The 27,569-nt window shown below is 22.8% G+C and overlaps 1 protein-coding gene across 1 annotated transcript in view; it reads right to left on the bottom strand.

Annotated features, from left to right (window-relative positions):
- Positions 1–269: 269 nt before the first annotated feature.
- The window catches only part of LOC105363292 (Cuticular protein 47Ee), a 43,668-nt gene continuing 16,368 nt past the window's right edge, over positions 270–27,569 (bottom strand). The window contains exons 4-6 of the mRNA XM_011500958.1: positions 2,800–2,881; positions 446–533; positions 270–315 (exon numbers count right to left, since the gene is read on the bottom strand). Of these exons, the coding sequence (XP_011499260.1) occupies positions 270–315; positions 446–533; positions 2,800–2,881 (216 nt within the window). The remainder of the gene's footprint in view (positions 316–445; positions 534–2,799; positions 2,882–27,569) is intronic.

Below are 27,569 nucleotides of genomic sequence, written 5' to 3'. Positions count from 1 at the left end.
AAAAATTTTTCAAATAAATAGAAAATGTTATAAATATACATCTTAATTAATATAATAAATATGATTCTTTTTTAATTTCTATTTCAAACTTTTAATTTCTTTTCTTAAAGTGATATAAAATCAAAAATAATAATGCTATACAGAATCGGTATTAATTTTCCTTAAAAATTACAAAAATACATGTACAATATATTTTATAACTAATCTGCCACTGCATTAGCATAATTGTTTCGTAATTATTCTAAAGTAACTAATAAATAAATCACAATCTATGATTCCATGATCCTTAACATATAAAAATGGAAAGAGATATTTCTGTAATAAATTCATTCAGATGAGTATATTTGGAATGATATCATTCTCACGTATAATTATTATTCTATTATATTAATTCATTTATACGAAAGAAACATATTCACTATAATTATACTTTAACTGATCTTACCTTTTTCTAGATTCGACATCCTCAATGTCAATTCGGTCGCGTGTTAAAACTGGTAGACTACTGGCTTCACACGGAGGTTTGCTCAAATCTGTTAAAATTCGTAAGAAACATTAAAATATTATTTTTTAGTTCTATCAAGCACATTAAAATATTTCACTTCAAAAGATATTAGTTAAAATAAATATATATATATATATATATATATATATATATATATATATATATTTATTTTAACTAATATTAGAGTGTATTAATTATGTATAAATTTCTAATATTATATATCATGAAGTTCAAAATATGTAAAAATAAAGTAAACTGTTGTTACGTGGTTAGTACTATTGCAAAAAAAAAAAAAAAAAAATAATAATAATAGTTGAAATAGTATATATTATTGAAATAAATTAAACTTTTATATTGAATATAAGATACATAGAAATATCATGTTTATAAAGAATTTTACAATTCATATATTTTCTTTTCTGAAAATATTTGAACTGCATTAAGGAAATTAAATTATAATTTAATCTTATATTAATTTAATGTGCCAAATATACGCCAACATTCGACATCATAGTTACATAATCTCAAGAAAGCTTTGAAGTTAATCAATAGCTATAAATTTCAACAATTTGGGAAGTATTGGTGCCATGACGATAGGGAATTCATCTCAAGAGTCTGGACGGTGATTCTACACACGAAAAATTAATTTATGATTCGTGTAATAAATTCATATGTCAACAAAAATAAAAAATTAATTCATAATTGAGTTTTAATTATTAAAAAAAGAAATGTATTCAAAGAAGAAATGATAAGATGATATATAAAATGAGATCATTAACTTTTTAATAAGAATTGGCATTCGCTAGTACTTTAAATAAAGCATTCTAATGAATTTTTGAAAAATTTATTTAAATATTAAATTACTACTATGATATTTTTATACATTGCAAATGTAAATTTATCCGTGAAACGAAAGTCTTATTATACTACTTTTTATAAATTATTGTAAAAATTTTGTTATACAAAAACTTTGTTCATCAACACACAATATAGTTTTTATCTATTATATGCATGTTAAAAACTTATTTATCTTCTTATATATTAATGGTTGTAGTGAATTTAAGTTTATTTTTGCAAAAAATGCTGGTGGAAACAGCAACTGTAATAACATTTTTGATAGCGCGAGACCAAGATAGTAAATGCAATACTTAACGAAAAAATTGACTTTACCGGCTACGTCACTTACATCTTTGTTGTACTTCTTGAACATAACAACTCCTTATACCTTAATCGTATCCTCGAAAGTTCATTCTCAATATTAATCCATAAGTTATATTATTCAAAAACTTATATAGTTTAAAAATAATCTCTCGATTGTGATATTAAAACGATATAAGTATGCAGATTTTTAAAAGTTTATAATATATCCTATAATTTCGGAATTGAAGAATTTCCAAATAGAGTAAATATCTTTCTTACACTCACAAAGTTACTTAATTAATTGTATAAATGTTTAATTAATTATAAAAGTATATATGTCAAAACTGCAGATATATTAATAATAACTTGTTGGTTAATTCAAATTATACGCATGAATTCATTGTTGTAATCTAAATGAAATAAGCAATTAAAATAATTTGTTGAAATAGATGATCTTTTCTTATGCAAAAGCTCTAGAAAATTGGAATGAATAATGAACAAAATTTCAATGCAAAAATTTCTTAATACGGAAAAAGTTTCTTTATTATCTATCATCATTAAAAAACCTAATGAGATTGCATTTACAAGACAAGTTTTTTTTTATCTACAATAAGCAAAAATAAAATTGCAATTGTATAATCTTAGTTAAGCTGGGGAGCGCTGAAGTTTCTGTAAATACTTTACTCAGCTTCTTTTACTTACTTTTGTTTCCTTTAATATTACCTTTTTCATTTTGCGCATCTGTAGATGTTAAAGGCTTAAAAATATAGTTTAAAAGAAAATTTAAAAGAAAATATCAAGGACAGCGAGGCTATGACATGATAAGAACAAATACTGTCGAATTGAGAAAATCAACTTTAAACTTTAAACATCAAATCTAAACTGAAGTATATCATGGGTATAGAAAATATATAATCAATCGATTGAAAACCATAAATTCATAATTGTTTTTAACGTTAATGCATCTAATTTGATTAATAAATAAATGTGATTTGTTTGAAATATTTTCGCGTACTTTAAGTACTCAATTAAATACCTTGAAATTTATAATAAACACACACATATATATATATATATGTATATAATTAAATATAACACATGTTTATAAATTAATAAATAAATGTTAGATAAACAAATTAAATAATTTGTCGTACCAATTGAAAAGTCATAATGATCACTGTGTCGACCATACGGTGCAGGATTTATAATATGTGCTCTTCTTTTGAGAATTGCCTCCTGAAATAAAAATAAAATAAATTTCATTATTAATTCGAATTATCGTTTAATATTAATTTTAATCATAAATTATAAATAATTTGTATAGCAAAAGTAGTATACATTCGCGGATGAATTAATTAATGTAATTAAATACTTATATTATTCACGTATAGTGTATGATTTAAGTAATCTTGTTTTACAAATAAGAAAGTTAAATAGTAAACACAAATTTTATGAATTTTTTATTATTCATAAGTTTCTATAGAAAAGTATATCGAAGAAAATTTTATGCATGTGTCAGTTGCTGCTGATGTCAACTGCTACGAATTTCATTAAAGAATTAATAATATTTTTAATACTCTATATATACTATTTACTACTATATATGTTACGTTTTTTATATTTGATCATATTTATAACGTTTATATTCAACTTGTTTGGATTTATTGTTAATAGTTGAAATGAAAATTTATATAAAATATTGTAAATCTTTATTAAATTATAGCCATTTATTATTATATAAGGAACCGTAAACTTTTCATTACTAACACTTGACATGTGTCCTCGCATACTATGCAATAAATTATCTCTTGTTGTTTAAAATATATATTACTGAATAAAATTTCATTTCCACAGTAACTGCCATTGTTATATTTTAGCATAGATTTATATTCCTTTTTTTGTAGAAAGACGTATAACTTCTGTAACTATATAAAAGTTTCGTTCATCTAACTAGTTAATTGATTCTAAGCAAAGAAGGACCGTATCAGATCACTTTAATACATACATTCAAATACTTCTACGATAAACTAGTTATTATTGTTCATTTGACTATGGAATTTGGACATGCCACTGTTTCGATTCCTAATTGGCACTGATTCTTTTAAAATAAACAAAGATGGTAGCACGTTCCAATAAAGTTTGATTTATATTGCCCCAAGAAAATGTATAAAAATTTTTTTGGTAGTTCTCAAGACTGGATGATCCATCATGTTGAAGAAGTTAATTCTTATTATAATATATGTTATTATTTACTTATAATATATGTTTTTAATGTTCTAATAAAAAATGATTTCTATTAGAGAAGTTTTCAAAGAATGATAACTTTATATTCATTAACCCGGTCTCTAACTCTTCATTTGTATGTTGCAACTTGATGTACAAGAGTGACATCATCGACAAGGATTAGTTGCATTCCTTGATTTATATTTATAATGCGAACAAACTGAAGAGAATAATCAAAAATAGTTATCAGGTAAAGTATGCAGCACAAATCTTTGAATTTTGCACATAAAGTATTATAGCAATTCTCTTGTCTTAAAAACATGTATATTGAAACTTCCATGGATTTAAAATAAGCACAACACGTGTTAAAATATGAAAAACAAAAAGCAATTGAATTTCACAATATTTATATATCTTTGTTTTTATAAAAAAATTTCTTTTATAAGAAATCTTTATAACAAATTTCATAAAACATATAAATCTTATAAAACTTTTATAAATAATTTCTTCTTAAATAAAATATATCCTTATATTCAAAGTTTATATTCATTTTAATTTTAGTGATATCAAGCGCATAAAGAAGCTAGTGATTATATTATAAGAATTTAATCAAACAATTGTACTTCCTTTCAAATAAGCGTATGAAAAAAATTCATACGAAAAAAAAGTTCGGTAAGTTCACATAAATTTCATAATTCATTGAGCAGATTTGTATTAAACTTTTATATTTAATTTTAATTTTGTATTCAGCATTACAACTTTTATATGCATCAATAATTAATAGGATAATTTTGTTTTATAATATTTCTAAAGCTGTTTCGAACAAAAAGCAATTTATCCCAATCTTCAAATAAGTTTTTATTTATTCAGCAATAACAAAAAAAAATAAAACAAGCAACCATTATTTTGTCAGATTAAAACAAACTATTATTAATTAAAAAGACAAATACAAATAATAACAATAATAGAATTTAAATACTAGATTATATATGTATGTGGTATTTTGTGAATATATTATTATTGTACTAGTTAGGTTTCGTGTATCTACACTTGGAGTCGATTAAGATTTTGAAATGAATAAATATTATAAAAGTGAAAATTACAAATATTAATTAAAAAATTTTTATTTCAAATTTGATTAACAAATATTTATGAAAAATTAATTTTAAATCAAATTAAAAATAGTTTAAAAATATTAAGTTTCATTAAAATAAAATTCAAGTTTCGTTAAAAAATTTAAATTATTTTAGAGCCTTTTTTATATGAATGTATTATTAATACAACTAAATATTTTCTAAATAATAATTAAGATCACTATACATATATATATATATATATATATATAAAGCTTTTATTTTGATAAATGAAATAAAAATGGCTGTTATAAAAAAAGATCCCATTTGACAGTATTTATCAATCAATACTTTAAGATTTTAATGGTGAGTTTCATGGTGTCCCATTGTCACTAGTAATCGTGCTGTTATTTTTGGCGTTATTGTCTTTTCTACTCTTCTAATCGAAATTAACTGGACTTCTTACGACTTTTCTTTTCATTCCTCCTCGCTCCGTTTGACTTGATGCTCACGCTAAATTCAGAGTTAGAAATCGAATTCCGCGTACCGTTTTCATACCTACTCCATCTTTCATTCTCTTTCTCTCTCTATCATACTCTTTCATTCTGTCTAGTTCTTTTATCTTTTTTGTGCTGTAATCTTCATCTTTGTTACTGACTTTAACATTCAAAATGCATATTTCAAAAGCTTTTGAATATAACGAACCGTATGCAATGATCATTATTTGGCTAAGCGAATTAAAAATAATCATGTATTCCGAAAAAATGTACCCAAAATTCATTAAGAGCACAGTACTATGTAGTCAATACCATGCTAGAATAACTTTCAATTGTTCAAAATAATAATATATTAATTACACATTATATAAACAAAAACAAATTGAATTATCTTATTCGTTAATTATTTAAATAGGGTAATGATTCTTTTTTAGTATAATAATTTTCCTTTCGTGTTTTAACTCTTTTTTTTTATAACGGACTTTTTCAGTGAAGTAAAAAAGGATAGTTTCCTTAGTTGCTGTTAATACGAAACGATAATAAAACACATAAATTTCACGAATATGTAAGGAAATTTTAAACCCTAAAATAATAAAATATTATGTAATGAAAAATTTTACATAATTATTTATTAATGTTTTATTTCATAATATTAAATTAATTCAAACTTTATTCATAATTCGTTCAATTATTAATGCATCGAATATATACTTATTATTGTTTCTAATGATATAATTATAATCTAATATTATAGTAAAACTAATGGTTAATAAATTTTTCTTCTTCTTTACCAAAGTTGTTCAATAAAATTTCCACTATTTTATTTTCTCTATACTATTGCATATAAATATATGTGTCTAAAAAACTTTAACGACCATTCATAGAGACTGTATAGTCGTTGTGATTGTAACGCTCAACTAAGGAATGAAACTCCATTCTCCTAGTGAAAATATATTGAAGTAAAGATCTAGATGACTCAAATCGTGTCAAACTCCACAGAACAGAGATTATTTACGATTAGGAAGTAGCCCAGCAATCCGTACCAATGTCTAACTAGGTTAGGAGGACATAATAAACGTAAATGTGCGCGCGCACTTAAATACTTGCAGGACGATCTAGTTGCGTGAATTATGTTTTCGCTCACTTGCCACATTGTCCTGCAATTTCGACAAAAACTAGATGAGAAATTAATTGAAATATGTTAGCTATTCCTAGCTAGATAAATTCAAAGTTAAATAAATTGAGCTTAAGAACGTCAAAAAATTTTGACTCTTAATATACAAGTAATTAATAATATGAAATAATGATATTCTAGTTTTTAAATAAACATTATTTTTAAGTATAATTAGTTAATGATAATCAGATTAATTCTTTTTTTCCCAATAAAAATAATCTTAAATTCCAAAAATTAATATTACCACTGTTTATTATTAAATAGAATTTATTACTTATATTAATTATGCCTTGCATAGGTGATGAAAATGATACAATAATGTGACTTATGCAGTCAATAAATATTTTTACCGAGTCATAATAGAACAAAAATCTTTTAAAATAAAAATATAATATTTAAATATAAAAATATTCCGTAATTTCTATAATCTATGTACTTGTGCATATGCTTTTATTGAAAATTTAACATATGTATTGACCATTATAGTGACTATTATAAAATGTATTTATAATCATAGATTTATTATATCAGGAAATTATACAAGCATAAATGTAAAAAAAAAAAACCTATTTGATTTTATTGATTATTAAAGAAAAATCAAAATACAAAATTTTTACAAGGCTCTTTTATTTCACAACATTCGTTAAATTGCAAAAAAAAATTTTTTTTTCTAAAACTAAAATGAAACTTAATTTTTCCCAAAAACAAGTGACTACAAGTTGAAACAAATTTTAATTCTTTTAATAACTGATATACATTCCAATTAAATACTTAGATTATAATAATACATTTCAAATGATTTTTTTATTTTTAGAGTACAAAAGTTTTAATTTTTTCATTTTAGAATTTAAAAAATATAACCCATACATTAAGAATAGATGAAAGTATTTTTTCTTTTTTTTTGAAAATCTATTTTTTCTATACATTAAAATTTCAATTATAGATATTAATACGTTTCGAATGTATCAAACACATCAAGTATTTCAATGTTTTTTACGACGAATTAAATATAACAAATTAATTATACCTTTGGTGTTTACTTGTTTTATTTATACTATATTATATTTTATTTGTATATTATATTTCGTTATTCTGTTTCTATATCCTTTCATTTATATACAAAATACTAATTTCATAATTTTTTTATTTGTATGATCTTGGTGATCCAAGTAAATGAAAATGCAAACTATTATGGTTTTAACGAGAAATAAAAAACTTAATAAACTGATTAAAAGACTGAAAGATTGAAATAGTTTTTCTAACAATGACATAAGATATTAATTAAAATTTTGAACTTGAATGTTGGGATATTAAATTTATGAATAGGGAAGAATTTATATAATATCATATTTAAGAACCGTACCGATCTATATCTGTGTTAATAAAGATGAACCAAATTATTATTTGCAATGTTGGTTCTCTTAAAATAGTAGTTTCTCTAAAAAAATAAAGCAATAGTTCTTTGAGAACTATTTATTACGGAGAAATAAATTTCACGCATTTATCATATTATTGAAAAAAAATATATGATGATTTATAAATTAAGAATAAGCTATTGTAAAGGGGATAATATTTAAAATTTCATGAATAAATATTTAATTAATTCTTATTCATTAAATAGACTTGTTTTCTAAAATTTAGTATTTATACAAAATAATCTCATATATTTTATATTTCAGTACTTATAAAACACTTTTAAATAACATATACAATATTAATATTGTTGTGAGGATAATCAGCTAAAGGTATGTTGCTATACGAGAAAAATTAAAAATAAACTTGTTGTAAGATTATTTAGATAAATAAATGCATTTCATAAAAATCCTCATGTACAAATTTAATCATTATATATTTATAAAATATTACTTTTGTATCGATTACATATGTATTTTCAGTTTACGCACAGTGTATTTTCATACAATCATGGCCATTTATTTATTATAAATTTTTACTTATTCATAAATTGATATATGAAAATTTTAATAATAACTTTGATGATTTTAATGTATTTTCCAAATATTTTCAATACATAAAGCTAAAATAAAATAGATACTATTCTATTGCCTAATTATTGCGATTGATTAGACTATTTTACCAGTTGACACTATTTCTACATAAATGCTTAAATTCCGTAAGATAATTCGTGAATTAGTTGTGCTGTTCTAAAAACTAATTTTAATTGAGATAAAACTAATAATGATTTAGAAAGTGATTTATCGAAACTTATTCGTGATATATAACAAGTTGTAACGCTATTATAGTTTCATGCATACATCATGAAAGTATTCTTAACTTAAAAATTTCATATCATTTGACTATGTTATTTGCATTTAAAATGATTTAATTTTTAAGCTTTTGCAATTATATTATATAAAAAAGAAATAGAATAAGTTATATTTCTTTAAGTACTATTATAATATGACATTATAAAAATTTTATAAAACTATATATATATATATATATACATTCAATGCTCTTTTATAATTATAATTATAATTATGAGTATAATAACAAAACAAATGTTATAATGTTTAAGGAAAATTAATTAAATTTGTCATATTCCAAAAGTTTCATCAAATTTAATTTTAAGCTTTAATAAATTCAATGAATTTTGTCATTTTAAAGCTTTCCTAATGCTTTGTACAAATTACGTCATTATGAAATTGAAATTTTATATTCAATGACATATGTTACTTTTTTATGTTCAATAATAATAAAGTTATAATAATAATATAAATTTATGCTAAAAGTTATAATTAATAAATATGAATCTTATTATTATCTTGCATTACTTTATAAAATTTTTATTATTAATATAAATAAAAGTCCATAATATTTTTAAGTTGATTAATATTAATAATAAACAAAATATGATTTTATTATAGTAACTCTTTTGATTGATGTTGACATAGCGTTCCGTAAAATCAGTAAAATGTATAATGTGGCTCATAATTTTATGATATGTCATGTGTACAAGTTTGAATTAATGAACATTAGGACGACTAAGTAATTAAGTAAACTTAGAGCTGTTTTGTCATTAAAATCTTATTTTACTCAATAAATTGATATATCATTTATTTCATTGTAACGTAATGAAATTCTTCCATAAATTACTTCCTTTTTTCATACAGGCGAATGTTATTCCATTTTTATACTTATATTAGTATGGTGAATTACGTATAGTGCATTTGTATTCATTACTGCTTATTAATCAATTTAATAGTTACGAATTTGAAACTGCGATCCCTATATTTCTATAAAAAACATTTATATTTTTTAAATTTGTGAATATTACTGTCACTTATACTCTGTCCTTATTAACATTTATTTCCATATTTAAATAGTTTGAAATTATTAACTAGTATATGATCATTTAATCTACTTTTTGGCTTCGTGAAGTTTCGTGATGAATGTGCAACTGGTATATCATAATTATCACTGCATTGAGATAAGATTGTTTCAAGGGTATAATTGCTCGCATCTGTGTTAGCGTAAATTGGTGATCACAATGTAAGCAGATAACAGGTTCCTGCCTTGATACGTGCTTTAAGTATTTAAAACTTTCATATGATTTTTACATACACATTTGTCGTACTTATTTTTAAGAATTTTTATATTAATTTGCCTATTTTTTATAAGCTCCTTATATATTTGAGATATTATCGATATATAAATAGATATAAGACTATAAATATAAAAAATAGTTTTCTTGTTGCTTTCTCGTCACTATTTGGGATATTTTATTGTTATCTAATTTTAATGTTATAAAACATTTTAAAATTAGTTACACAACACATCGAAATATTTTTATGTTGATCGAACAATCTTCATAATATTTTATAAACACAAAAATTCTGTTTTATTTATAAATATGAAATAAGTGATTGACGATATATTAAAATATTATAAAACGATAATTATTTATTTTACTAAGATATTTGAATCTGTATTATTTCAGTTTATAATTTGAGCGAGTGTTAGAGTAATTGACAAACTGGCAGTCCTACCTATCCAACTATCCATGATAATGGGAATCATCGACTACGGTGCTGCTGGCGGACGGAATGTTCAAGATTGAACAACCCAACAATAAAAAATTTATTGTTTATTATAATATAATTCCGATACATTATATCTATATTAATGCGTATTATTTGAATTATTCGTTACGAAAATTCTCGATCAAAATTCAAGCCTCGTGCTATATCCGCATAACAACAAAAGAAGATTCTCGAACGTACTAAAGCTTGCCTTCCGAGAATTTATCAAAGCTTCAAAGAATTACAAACTTTTATAATTTTAGAAAAGAATTACAACGAAATGTACACAATCATATATAAGGAGCAACGAACAGCGAAGAAAATCAGTCTTGTTAAGTAAGTCACGTGAAATTAGTGCAAGTCATAACAGTGACAGTTATGACTTGCACTAATTTCACTTGACTTACTCAACAAGACTCATTTTCTTAAAAAAAAATCCACTATTTAGATGTTTGTATTCCATATACTGTCTTTTTCCAATCCCTATGCATACTTTTATTCTGTAGTTAACATACAATTTAACTTTTATAACATAATATATACGTTTAACTTTCTTACTTAATAAGAAAATTCAATTCTTCCATATAAAATCATAGTAATTTACTTCTCGATTTCATAGGCAACAATTTTAAATTTACATATTCTAGTTTTTAACAGTAATTTTGATTTTTTACATTATTTTATAAAGCCGAGTATATTTATCATATCTTTTTGTTCTCTATTGGCTTACCATTAAATAAATAAATTATTGAGATCGTTTAAGATAAAATATTTGTCCCTATCTTATTTACTGTAGTATCCATATGTATTAGTTTATAACTTAATATACCATCTAATTGAGTGAATAAACAGGACAATAATAAATATTTTTGAATCTTATCGAGGCGTAAAAATCTCGCAATATATTGATTTTACCGATTATTAATACCAGCATATAAGATATATTTTAGTATAGAATATAAATTTTCATTGTTTACGCATTACACCATTCGTAATCATAAACACTCTTTTATATAGATTACATTTATATAGATTTATATAGAAACAAATGACGCTCGAATTCTCGTTTCAAAAATTACATTTACCCGTTGTTTAGTTAAAATTTATTCACTAACATATCTTTTCTAATATTTCATATGATATATTTATTATGATTATTATGATAATTGAATGTCGTAAATGTACATAAGTCTCGACCTTCCTGTTATTGCCTCTAAATCTCAGCCACTTCAACTTCAAAGTTGATGTATTTCATAATAAATTTCTGTATATTTTAATTTATATAACTAAATATATATATTCAATATTATTATCCAAATTATTAATTATTGTCTAATTAAATATTTTCCCACTATTAAATGATTATTTTTACTCTGTTGAATTTAGGTATGAATTTTTATAAATTCTTTGCTTACAAATTATGTTAATTAAATGAAATTAATTTGTACGAAATATTCAAATTTAATTTATCAATTTCTCAGATTTTTAACATGACTTTTTATATAGAACTAAGGAAGTTTGAAAACGATTGAATACGAAATTGACTTTCGAATAATTCTTAATAACACCCTCAGTGTGAAGACAATATAGATTTCATGTAATTTTGTTATCATACATTCATTATGTTCTCATTAATTAGTCAGTAATTATGTCAGCAAAGCATGTTCAATATAACAGAGCGTACACAACTTAGATTTGTATGAGTTACCAATTCGAAATAATTAAAAGATATTTAAATAATAAATATTATTTTTCCATATAAATATATTCTATTTATATTATTTTTTTATATTAACAAGTTGTATTTAATATTTTGAATATCTTGAATTATTCTATTGAATGTAATTCCCAGGGTTGACACTTTTTATTATTTTCAGTTGAATAACAAAATTAATCTTAATATTGTTTGTTCTATTTAGCAATTCGACTATCTTGCTAATTTACCATGGCAGTATAAGCTCAAACTAATTTTATTCTATCTACTTGTGTGGTACCAGTTCTTCCTGATAGATATATTATTATTTGTTAACTTATAAATTAACAACTACGCAATTACGTAGGAAAAGTATGAAAGAGAAAAGGCCGCTTAAGTCAAGCTGCTAGAAACTTTCAATATTTTTCCTCCAAATAGTTTTATAAATTGTTAGATTTACCAGTGAATATGAGTAATTATCGCTTAAAGAGTTGCACCTCTCTATGGCAACTATTATCCTCATAAAGGAATTTCTTTACCTCAATCGCATTCATCGCCGCTCTTCGTATCTTAGCACATAATGTAATATCAGTTTCGATCTGAATTACGTAATAAATATTTTAATGTATATATTTTGTAAATGATAAATTTCTTCCAATATTTATGCGACCTTCGATTATTTAATTAAGACACTCATAACAGCCAATAAATTCTCAGACAAAAAATATCGCACTTTTCATAAAACAATGAATAAAAAGAATTTTCAAATTATTTTTTTAAATTATATAACATGATAATCTAAAAATATTTTCGTAATTCTTTATCTTTTAAAGTTTGTTTGGTTACTTCCTATTGAAGAGCCTTATGATTAAAGTCCTCGATAACTATGAGCTACCTAGCAGGGTAGCGCTTATCATAATATTAAAACTCAAAACATCTAGAATGTTATATATATATATATATATATATACATCCGGTATATAAGTGAAAAGTTATCATAATGTAAATATTTTGAACAATATTCATTGTAATTGGTAACTATAAATAATTACGTTGCATTACGATTTTAATAGAAAATACGCTTATAGATGTTTGTCTTATGCAACTCTATTAGTTTTGCTAGTAATAATAAAATATAAAATATCTTGCGATTAAACTGAGTATGTATAAATCATCAAATATGGCTAGACAGGGCAATACTTATTTATGCTCGATAAAAAATCATTGAAAAATTATATTCTTTAAATTTAACTATAGAAATATCGTAATGGATGCGTTACGCGCGAGAAAGTGATTTCCATACAAATTATATCAATTCGTGAGCACTCGTAAAATACTATGCTATCGACTTTCGCCATTAATTTTTGATAAAGCGCGAAAATTATCTCGTAGCTCTAAGCAGAACAATGTTCAAGTTACACTCGCCTCGCATTGTAACTACAAACATAATTCACTTTCAACCACGTATTGGTACACAACTAGTTGTACTCCAATAGATATGAAAGCAACTAGCATATGTGTAACGCACAACAAACTTGTGGCTCGATATATCGGTGATCCCAAGACGGAAATTGCAACCCCGAAATTTCAATATAACCGAGATATAACCGCACAGAACGGCGCTCCAGTATATGCAGTCACATAGGCCGTCCTAGGGATTGCTATGAACCAGATGCATGAACAATTATGTCGCACGCCCCGGCGATTCGAGTCATTGTTTCACTGTTAAATTTCTGCTTGGATGAATGTAGATAAGACTTTTATCTCTCCATCGTATAATATCGCCATATAACTTGTATACTGAGCATTTACTGTGATTATTACGAAACAAATTTTTATCTTTTAAGAATGTGAGCCTAAATGAATTTTGCATCGTATTAGTAAATTAACCCCCTCCCCCCCACCCTGCCACCATATTTCTAGCATTATATTTGATCTTTCAATGGCTATACAAGTTTGCGATATTATATTTTATTTTCCACCTTCTGGTCGACAATTCATCGAGAAAAGTTCGTAAAATTTTTTTATTTTATATAAATATTATGAATGACCCACTAATTCAATTTCATTATTATAAAACATTAGAAAACTTACGTTAATTATAAATTTCATTAATATTTATTACGAATTAATTACAAATTAAATATATAAATTAATTAAATTGGAACTTTAAGGTCCGTAAAAGATATATACCATTTTTAAAGCTGAACATTCTTTACTGCGCGTTCATTTTGTTTCAACGTCGTAACTACTTTTTTTATTATAGAATAAAAATAATTTTAACGTAAAAAGATTTAAAATATATAAGTAAAAAAATTATAGATTATAGTTATACTTCAATTATGTAATTATAATTAAGAATATATTTTATTACGTTTGTATTTACTTAATCAGTCCTCTCGACTCACATATTTATTCCAAAGTGTATTTTAATCCCGATGATTAACTTAATAAAGAAAAATATAAAAAAATACAATTCCGCCATTTTTTATTTTTCATTAGATTGATCTAGAATTTCATTAATGTTAAAGAATAGCATTTCTACAATAGTCGTACTTAAAATTAAACTCTTATGTAATTTAAAAATTCTTAGACTATTCTGCAAATATACGTAAGAGTTTGCGCAAGATGTAGGTCGCGATTTTCAACTCTCCAGCCCTTTATATTTCTGAATATATATGATGTATTTTGAATGAGCAACGACAGCATGTAAATCTCTGAAACTTACTTTTACATCTTTTCTTAATCCTCGGTAATTTGTAAAATTTTATCTATTTTCAAAGAACTCATACGTTAAATGTTTAGATTAAGATGGCGATTTAAATATCTTAGACAAGTTGTTAAACATTTAGTATTTATTGAGCATAAAATAACGGCACGAATATGCTATGTCCAACAACGCTGAAATATCGACTTGAAACTCATAATTCAATATTTTCATTTGTTTAATACACAAAAAAATAAAAATTGATATTACTCCTCCTATGTCGATGTGTGTAGTTGAACATTTTTGAATAATTTATTTTGAATATTTTAAATTTATAGATATTTTATAAATGATATATATATATATATATATATATATATTGTTTGATATGATGTGAATATTAAATATTAAACATTCAAATATATAATTCAACTAACTCATTGTAAATTTTGAGATTCAATCGCAGGTTAGAATTGTAATTTTCGAAAATAAAATTAAAAAAATTTTTATATTTTTATTTACGACAATGTGAAGAGAAAAATTTTTCAATTGCGAAAATAAACTTAAAGTTTTTAAAATATTATTCATACATATGAGACGCAATCCTTTCTTATATTGAATTGCATTAAAAATATTTATTTTAAGCTACGAGTTCAAATTGCGTAATAGTATTTTTACGAATTATTATTTATAAATAAAATTACAAAATTGAATTTATCATTAATAATTCTATTTTCATGTAAATATTAAAGCTTAATAATGAAATATACACTAATATCATATGACTAAGATTTCAACAAAACCAACTATTTTTAATTTTAAAATCTTCAGTGTTGAAACTTTCTACATTATCGTCTAATATAATTATTTCTATAGAATACAATAATTTATGGTTGTTAACTTTTACGTTATCATTGTCGTGATGATTTCAAATTATCTATAATAGGAAATATATTATCTTAAAAAGTTCAAATATCTACATTATTAAATAAAAGATTTAAAAATTAAATCGATTGAAAAAAGTTTAATTAATTAGCATTATCAAGAAAAAGCATTACTCACGGAAAAATAAATAAATACAAGTCAGAACTTATCTAAAAAAAGTTTTGCTTTTCACGTGTACTCTCTATTTTACCTCTCATCTGCTTATCCCTTTTTTCTTCTTCTCTTTCTCTTTCTCACTCTTTATCCATCTGGCTATTTACGTATGTCTATATATCTATTACCGTTTTCATTATTCCCTTTCCTCCCATGATCCACATATTTTACTAATTATTCGTATACCTTTGACTTTAAATCGAATTTATTTTCATTATACAATATATTCACGATTTTGTGAAAAAGACTGTTTTATTTTTAAATTATAATCATGATTGTAAAAATATATTGTAGAAATTTTAAAAAAATACATTAAAAATTTTAGCAATATTTTATATAAGAGAAATACAAAATTTTTAAGTAATGAAATAAGAATTATTTTCATAAAATCTTTCTTGCTGTTTAAACGATAACAAATTATATCTATCATTTTTATAAATATCTATATACTTTTAGTTTAAACGCCTATAGTTACAATGCACTACCGCTAAATAGAAAAAATGAAAGCAACTCAATGATTTTATATTTATTTATTTCTTTTATAAAACTTCAAATTTACTAATTTACGATTATAATACCGTTAACATAAGAATTTTATGCAAAATTATTTTTGTATTATTTATGAAATATTTCATAATAGGTTATTAATATTTCTATCATATTTAAAGTTTTATATAATTTACGAATAAAATTAATATTAAAATTCAATAAAATTTATTCCACATAAATTTACTATTCAATTATATAAAAAATGAATAAGAATATAATTTATCTACCGAAAAATTATAGTATAGAGTAATAAATTTTTTTATACTACGTACTTTATTTCACAGTTTCAAGTTATTTTTTAACTGCTTATAAAACAATAACTATTTATGGCAGTTCAATTTTATATTCTTTTAAATACATTAAGATTACTGTTTTAATTAAAAGTCATATAAAATTTTATATAGAAATATATGTATTGAACGAAGCTCCATTGATAGATTAAACATCAATATTTACCAATATTATACCAATATTTATAATAGTAGAAAGGAAAAAAATTTGTAACAATATATTCTAGTAATTTCTCAAAAATTTAATAATTTATTAAAAATTATGTAATCAATGTTATCATTTACCTATACATCTCTTATATTCATTATAATCCATTAATGTTACCCCTAATATTTTTGGCAATTATTGCATAAGAATAATACATAATTAAAGAAAAATGTTGTTGGTATATTAATTGTGCAATATATTTTTATAATGAAGTGCTGCATTTATCAGTAATAAAAGAACTTTATTGTTATGACAATAATCTAATCGATATTTTCTCATAATAACTTATAAAATAATGGTAATAAAATTGTTCATACATTGTAAAATACATGATAAACATTTATTCCATAAGAAATTAAATGAAATATTATTTTTTCATATTAACAATATCAACAAAGTATTTCGTTTTATATTTAATTATATGATAATATTTTATCGGAAATATAAAAATTCTTCTATCAGCCTAATTACTTTTTACGTTTATTATTATTATATTATCGACGTTATCACTGTAGTTGTTTAAGATTTTTTTATTGAAAAAATATGAATAAATAAAGAAATATTGTACTATTAATAAAAAATAGGCGAATACATCAATAAAAGCATTATATAAATACAATCAAGTATTTACAAGTAATAAGTTAAGTATGCATATTAGATTCACATTATACATATACAATATTAAGTATTACATGAATGTATAAGTGAAAAAATTTTATCTTTATTTCATAAATGAAGAAAGGAAAATGTAATCCTCCAATATGCGTGGGACTCCTTTTGTTGTTCTGCTTAAGTCACCCTTAGTTATGTAGAACTATTAGAAATAAAAGGATTTCATTGTAACTCGAGTACGTACTTAGGGCGTTACACCGATTTCCTGGGGTGATAATACTTTTGAGAATGTGACAATGATAGATCGTTATAAACAGCTTCCAAACAAATTATAGTACGAATTAAACAGACAATACATTGATATGAATATTAAAATTTTAAATATTAATACGAAATGTAGATGTACGGACCTTATTTGAATTTGTCGTATAAAATATATTAAGTAAGTATCGAAATGAAATTAGTTAAATGCGTTATTTTTATATTATAATATATTTCTGTTTCATCCTAATTGAATCTTTTCCAGATTGAAGTAGATTTAAGTACATTTTAACTATGTTGCAGACCTATGATTTCAATAGATAATTATATTTTCTAAATTAGGCAAATAAAGTAGGCAATGTAAAGTAAATAAGTTTTATAGTTAATACATAATAAACAAGAATTAAGAGTTAAAATTTAAAATTTTAAGAGATATCAATTTCATTCTAATGTTTGCATTTAATATTGTATTTAGATTTAAATTTATAATATCTTTTCATTACCTATTTGAATTAGTGAATGCCTATAGCACATTATGTTAAGTTCCTCTTCAACGTACAAAAAAATTAACTTCTTTATTGTGTGTTCCCCGCGATAATATAAACACTTTCTAGACCCCGGGAAAAAAATGAAAAAAAAAATAGTTATTTCGTGTCCTGACACTCTCTAGTCTGTTTTTTTTTAATTTTCAAGTCTTCTGCGCACGGAATTTTGATTCCATCAACAGAGACAAGATAAGCTGCAGATTTGGCCGAATTCTGGAATGCTTATTTCCTACAATTCTTGTATGCGTCGGAATTTGATACCTTTAATGAGAGCACAAATTGATTAATTTGATTACTTAAAATAATGATCAAAGCATCGTTTAATATTTCCCGCTTTGTTGAATGCATAAATACTATCAATGTACATCTCTAAACTTATGTATGATTAATGTGTAATCACACTGTATTTTCTTTCGGTTTATCTCTATAAACTATCCAGTAAGTATTTTCTATTTTACTAAACTTGTAATAAACATTTGCTTTTAATTGTCCCTAATTAAATTTATTTTATAAATCGAATTAACTTTAGTACTTTAGCATTAATTCTATTGATAAATTGAATGCTTTTAGCAATAATATATGAATTGCATAATTAATTTAATGTAGTGGTCCTCAAGTGTATGTATATATTCAAAAAGGAAATGAAAGTATGTAATTTTACATTGAGAATTGTAATACTATTCTGACTAAAATATCTCTCTAATTAACTACGATTTCTGAATACTAGTGTTTTTATATGAGTATTGTAGAATAAAAATTGAGCCCAACAAGCAATAATTATACTAAATTTGATAGATTTTATCATAAACCATAACCATGATATTTATTTCAATATATATATCAAATAAAATGTTAAGACTAATTTATTTTATTACAATGTACGTATGCAAATTCAATTCATTCCATCGTATAGATAAAATTTTTACAGATAATAAAATTTATATAAATTAAAAACAAGTCAAATAATTATAGACATATTGTTATATTTGTAGGATAGAAGATGTCAAGCATAATTTACACAATCTTATAAATTTCATTCATATTTTATATATGAAATTCATATCTAATAACAATGTAAATTTATGACTTATCAATACTTGAAGTATAAAATTTAATATTTTAGTAAATATTTATTCATATAAAATTGATCGACAGTTTAAAAATAAAAAATTTCCAAAAAATTATTATGATATCACTTATGTGTCTTTGACGTGATCATTTGATTTCAAGAAGCTTTCACCAATATACAGTACAATTATATTCAATTCTGTCTGATCTAACGTTATTATTAAATTATTCAAATTATCTTACATTATTGTAAAATATTGTATTTAATTTATTTGAGGTACAGATTCTTAAAGGCTACAGCTAAGGATCATATATCATTACAATATAGTTTTCTGAGAATAGTACACAAGAACTCAAGACTCACAGACGTAGACTTTCATCTTCGCATCGTATTATCTGATGCTCACTACATAAACGAAAAGAGCTATCCAATGCCATAACAGACTATATATTATATGCAAACCGAATAATATTATAATAAAAGTGCACCACGTGCATATCTGCAAATATCGACAGAAATAGACGCAGCTTTTGTCACAGAACAATGGATAATAAAGGGATATTAAAATTGATATGAAAGAAAGTGATAAAAATTGTATACCTGCACATCATATTTGTAAATATTTATAACTATAAATTTATTGTTTCTTAAATATATTCAAAATTATTCTGTTGTTTAATGCAAAAATAGATATAATCTATCAAATATTTCAACTTTGTTCTCTTGTTTTATACCCGTTGAAATTAAATATAAAGCCATTAAAATTGGCTTAAAAAATATTTATGTCCAAGTAAATTTTACAATTTTCAGCAATAGAATACACGAGAAACTGTACTAATACATTATACGAAAGTTAAATTTAATTAATGGATTCATTTTTCCGAAATTCTATATAAATTTTAAGTATAAAATATAATAAGAAAATTTTTGAGTGAAAAACATCTTCATAATAAAACATAAAATTTACCGACATACAAATTTTAAATGAATAAGAATAAACTTTAACATATATTAATCAAATATTTGTAATTATAAAATGAAATAATTTTCGTAAACGTTATTAGAATATTATTAGATTGTTTAAAACCATTAGTATGCTTTTTGCAAACGACATATCAAAGTATCTTAAATAAAATTTTTTAATAACTATAAATGAAAACTTATCCACCGTGGAATGTAATTGCATTCGGAATAAAACTAAACAATTGTATACGAATTCTTAGAGACTAGAAATCATGTTTATGAGTAACCGAATAACTCTTATTAATTGATGACTCAATGATGATTTTACTATTCGAAACTAATGCTTCTAAAATTTCTTCGAAATTAGTTACTCATGCTTTGAATTAATAAGATTTATTATAATTTTATTATATTTCCGTATAATAACATTTATTAAAGCTCCATTTATAAATGGTAATATAATAAAATTGAATATCAATGAATTAATTATAGAATAATTATATACTATATTTTGCATTTATGCAGAATAACGTATTTCTCCGAATATATTAAAATTAAGAATGCGTTAAAAATAAATTCAATTGAGATGCATTTCGAAACCAAAAGGAAAAGTTGAATCAATATTATTACCTCGCTATCCTTAGAAAGGCTACCACGATTCATGTAAAAATTTTTTTACATTCATAAAAATATCTACCAACACTATCCTACTTTACGCCGCCGTTTACTTCAGTAAGTGTTAATTTTATACTACCTGCAGATAGATATTCTTACAATTTTTTACCATCTTGGGAAGGAGAATTTCAATTATTTAATTAACCTATAAGTCATTAAAAAAATAATATTACTAATTTATTGGTGAAATTCAAGCAGTAAGTTTAATTTAATTTAATTTACAAACTAAGAAAGCCTTAAAAAATAGCTGCATATTACACGAACCGAATAAGATTAAAGATTTCGTAGTCTAAAAATTTCTGTGCCATACTGAAAAGACGGTTTAAAGTACTTAAACATTTGCTAGAAATGGAATAAATTAATTTTGTGATGAATTTATAAATATATATTTTAAACTAAGCAGCTGGAAGATTTATTTTCATTAGGTCATATGAAAAAAGATAGAAAAATATATTTTCGATAAATTTATAAGTAATGTTTTATATTTACAGAAAAATAAAAATATTCTATATCAAAAAATGTATTTATGAAATAATTTGTAATGGAAATAATGTAATAATAACTAATCGTGGATATCATAATATACTCATATAATAGTGTAATAATTTATAATATCATTTGTAATATTATGCAAGATTATTATAACTACTGTTGGTATACAAATGTTAAATTCTATTTTATAAATCGTATCGATACTTCAAGTAAAGTATTTTCATAGTTTAAATCTCTATAGAATTATAATGAACAAAAAATAAAATATTTTTTTGATACTTTATTTTGTAATTATCTTACCTAAAAAATTTAAGAATAAATTTATATGTTTGATCCACTTATACGTATAGTTTTAAAGTACGTAAGTTTTAGAAACGAGATCACATCGATTATAATATATTAAGTAGGCAACGATATAAATATATGATGCAGTTTAAAAGTTAGAATATAAATTATAATATGAATTTAAATGAAAAAAATATTTTTTACTTTCAAATTTAAACGTGCTATTTAAAAAAAAATTACATATCAATTAAATGATCATTTTATTTATTCATTTGATCTAAGAAAATAGCAAATATTTCAGATAATAATAAACTACATTATCATTCTATGTAATGTATATATACATGTAATATAGACAGATTAATGAAAAATATCATATACTCATCTATTGAAAATTAATAATAACATCATTTATGATTAATAGTGATGCTTTTAAAATTCTTTACAAATTTCGGATAATCAATTTTTAATGTTAAGCTGGTAAATGGACAAGAGTATAATTATCACTGTATTAAAGTCAAAGTTTTAGAATTTATAAAGATTATTATATTATTATATGATATTATAATTATATATAATAAAAATATATAATTAATTTATTAATATATTAATATATTATAAGGCCAAAAATATTTTAATTATGGGAAGTACCAAAAAAAATATCCTTCAAAAAGTTTCAATTATTTAGTCTATAATATCATCTACAGGAATATATAAATTCTTTAATACTTAGACACTTATTGTTAATAATGCTTTTCATGGAAGGCATAATTATTTAGCAGTAATTATTGTATAAGAGCATGAATCCAGAATTTCCTCCTTCACTTTTGAAAGCAGAAACAGAAGTCAAATCCTTAGGGATGATACAATGGTAATTAAACGAAGGTTGATTATGTTAAATGACATCTATATTATTGGCGTGTTCACCAATTTATCTGGCGATGTAAAATATTCCATTTAAAATGTAATTGAAAGCTCCTTTATATATTTTATATACTGAGAGGTCAGTTACAGCGTATATAAATATAAAAAAAAAAATTTACTTCAGAGTTATAATGTTAAAATAGAGATTTTATGGATCCTGGAATATAGAAATGATAGATAATGTACATACAAAAGTTAAAGCTTTCTTCGACGAACCGGAGAAAAGTTAGGAGAAAAAAATCCAGCGATCTTGGTAAGATCGATGTTAATGTGAAACGAGCTAACGATGGACTGCTCGACTGAGCTAATTTTTCTACAGCCTCTATTATACAAAAGTTAATACATTTTTAACGATTAAAAAATACTTGCCTTCATTTATAAAAATTAAAAGAATAAAAAAGAAACTGCTGTATTATAATACTTTGAAAAATAATAAATTGCAGATATAGTATATCTCTACGTAGATAACAAAACTAGTATTTAATCAATTATGCTCAAAGTTAATAATTTAATATATATTGCAATTCAATTTATGATGATTTTAATATCTCTTCCTAATAAATTATGTATATGATTCCTTTAATATTTATTCATAAAATATATACAAAATGTTTTATACATTTGAAGTTTACAACACATTTTATATATATTTAATTAGCCTATAGTATGAAATAACTGAATTTACAAGCGAATAAAAATTATATTTAATATTTATAGAATCCTCTTAAATTAAGAAAAAAATCACATCATCTTAATAATATCATTTTAATTTGAAGAATTCCATGCCTAAAATTTCTAATGTGAACTGTATATAAAAAAAAATAATGGTAATAATTCTATTAAATGTGTGTGTGTAAATTGTTCAAAGTCATAAATAATATATATTTTATGTTCTAAAATTTTCTCCCTACTAACAAAATGAGTAAATACAATAGATCTTGAACTTCATTTGTTAGACTATACTATTATAAGAAATAACAAAATTCACAATATCGTTTATAAATATATACATATATATATAAGGAACTACCAATGCAAATAAAATACTTATGCATAAAAAAATTCTTATGTTCGAAGACAAAGCAATGAATTTATTTAGTCGATATTTAATTAATATTTAAATGAATTAATTAATATATCTTTCTAAATTACAAATGCCTTATAATTTGATTTTTTAATAATGCTATCGAACATATGGAAAACCTTTTGGTGGAATAAATAAAAATAATAAAAAATTCTTAATTACAAATATTCATAAATATAACATCATTTTCATTACTTACAGTTTCATTAAAATATTAATAGAAATAAAATGTAATATTGTAAAATGAGGTGTTTGAATAAATTTACTACTCAATAATTCCGTATTTCACTTTTATAAATGAATTATTTGTATATTCGCTTCTTATTCAACGATGATATTATTATAAGAAATTTTATATTCTAGATGTAGGAATATATCGATTTCTATAACTTTATAGAAAGTTAATTTAAAAATCTATGATTGCAAAATATTATATAACCATAAGAAAATTAATTAATTAATATATTGATATAAAATAATTATTGTGTATATATATATATATATATATATATATATATATAAAATAATTAATGTATATAAAAACTATTATATATTCCTTTATATATATATATATATATATATTGATATACTAGTTTTGCTTAATGTATATTTTATTTTCTTTAACTTATAATCGATCAATCTATCAAATAACAATTTTTTATTATGCTAATTATATTTCATTTCAGTTAAATTATTTTTCTAAACTATTTAGTTTCTTCAAATTCGTAGATACTTGTCTGAATGAATTTTCAAACTCTGTCAATCCTATATCTAAAATTAAAACGTATCCTACTCGGAATCGAACTATCTTAATCTTTTCTATCCCCCATGTTGAAAGGCTTTCTAATTTAATGTTTCCAAGTGTTATTTATTACTTTACAGTGAAGGAAAACTCGAATTCGACCTTTAATTATAATCCACCGCTTGTTCCATAATCTTAATTGGATAATCTTATTCCTAGTTTCATTACAAACTATAAAAAATGATGAATAGAAAGAGAAAATTTAATGTAAATAATAATAAACAAATAAAACAATATAAATACCTACGCTAATAAATTTATAAACATCTCTAATTATATCATTATAATTTATAAATTTAGATTAATTTAGAAATTATAAATTTATACTACTGATGAATTTATTTTTGAAATTTCAGTAAAAATCTAAGAATATTTTAATATTAAAATATTAATATATATTTTTATTTATTAAATATGAGATAATACATATTAATTATGATTTTACTGCTCTGAATATGAATTTCAAAAATTTAATTTATAAAGTAATTGTATATTGTACTTAATCATATTTATTATTTATTAAATAATAAAGTTGAACATTTTTATTTCTACATTAACTCATTTATTTAAAAAAAATGTGATAAATTAATGATAATTAATTAGAATACCTATTAGGAAACATTGCTGAATATATAAGTATGAAGTTTCGATTTAACAAATAAAATAATTCTGATTTTTTATTTATTTATATTTTCTTTTATTATTATTTCAAAATATAAATCTATATGTTGAAATTGAAACTGGAATGTAAGTTGAAATCAAATAATTTTTATTAGTAATATAACTAATTCCAAAATATCTATAATGATAAATTTTGTTTCTTTACGTGTCCACATTTTAATAAGAATATCCAAAAGAATTTCTGCCAATTGAATCTTTATATAAATACGTGCATAATTTTAATTAATTTGTAACAATTTTAGAGTAAATTAATTAAAAATAATGAGCTAAAATTAACGATTAGATGTGTTGTAGCGCTATAATCGAAGGACGGAAAAGTCCTTTAATCAACAAATAATTACAGTGATAAGATGCTCGATTATTTTATATGTATAAAATGAATAAGAGTGCTATGTAATAAGTCAAATTGCATATAGATGGTTTTTCACTCTAAGCATCTGCTCGTACCTTATAACTTCTTTCTTTAGTCTGGCGTTTCTAATGAGCAACCTTTATGTGATAAATCATTGGTTTGTTCCTTATCAACGTATGGAGTATTCACTATCATAATAAATCTTTACATCGGAGCCTCCAATCCATTCGTTGTCAATTTTTCTTACCTAACATGATATGTTTCGCTCGATTGGTAAAACGTTTAATTTTATTTTCAAATATTATGATGCACTTTTTATCTCAAGATGTGTATTATATTTACATTGTCACAACGATTATATAGGATATGCTCGAAGTATCGGACCTTCCTTTTATTATTATATATAGAAAATTATCTTACAACGTGCGAACTGTCGCAGAGGGATATCGAGTGTCGGCAAGATCGAAGCATCTCGACGTCCTACGTGGCTTAACTACAAAAATTAAAGGCATAGATATAAAACCTTTTAAGTGGATTTTATATGGATATTTGAATACAAAAGATTCGTTACTTTTTCAAGATATTCATTTCTACACAACGGTCATTTATTACAAGTAAAACATAGTTTATAAATAAAAGTAATAATAATTTTAGGCTTTCTCTGGCAAGACTTGATTTAAAACAATTATATAATGATAATTCAAAAATTAGAAAAATCTTTGACTGCAGTTAATAATGATTAATGTACTATGAAAAATTAACAAACTCTTGCAAACACACATACATGTGTAAATAAAGATTTCATAACATAACATAAATCTAAAAAACTCATAAAAAATTAATTCTTATGAACGAAACTAGCACGTAGACATCTTTTTCAAATAGATATCAGTAAACGAATTGAAAAAATAAACCAATGAAGGTACCAAAGAATACAAAAATCATTAATAAAAGAAAGTTTGATTGATATTCGATCCTACAAAAAGAGACTTACGCATAAAATCATAGATTTGTATGACGAAAAACTAAAACACCTTTTATAAATAGACATGTTAAGTTACAAACTACCAATTTTTCTTGAATAAGAATTTGAAATTCTTTTAAATAAACTATTTATGCAAAATATGTCATTAAACAAAATTGATTTCTAAATACTCTTTCCATTAATGTTTTACTAAATTTTTCATTTCGAAATATTCAGAGTTGTATTTTTATATATATTAAACAAATAAAGAATTACGTATGTATATATTTAGAATTTATTATTTTTTTAATAAATCCATACACATTATTATTAGTTATGAAATATTTTTAAAAAAATTTATCATATTAAGTATTTAAATAAGGTTTGAGTATTTAAATAAGGTTTAATAATCGGAATAATTTGAAAATAATATTATAATGATTGTGTAGATCAGTATTCGGTACTTTTAATAAATTTCAGATATTACGTTTACAATTTAAATGATAATTAAAAATGATTTCTTAAAGTACGAAGTATTTCTATAATAATAAGAACAATAACCATTATTCTTGTACGAATTCAATTCGATTTAATATCACACATATCAAAACAATATCAAACTTATTCAAATAAAAAAATTACTTCCCACAACGATTTAAAATA

The sequence above is a fragment of the Ceratosolen solmsi genome, unplaced genomic scaffold (genome assembly GCF_000503995.2).
Source record: "Ceratosolen solmsi marchali unplaced genomic scaffold, CerSol_1.0 scaffold27, whole genome shotgun sequence".
NCBI lineage: Eukaryota > Metazoa > Arthropoda > Insecta > Hymenoptera > Agaonidae > Ceratosolen > Ceratosolen solmsi.
This window is presented reverse-complemented; position numbering and strand designations above follow the sequence as displayed.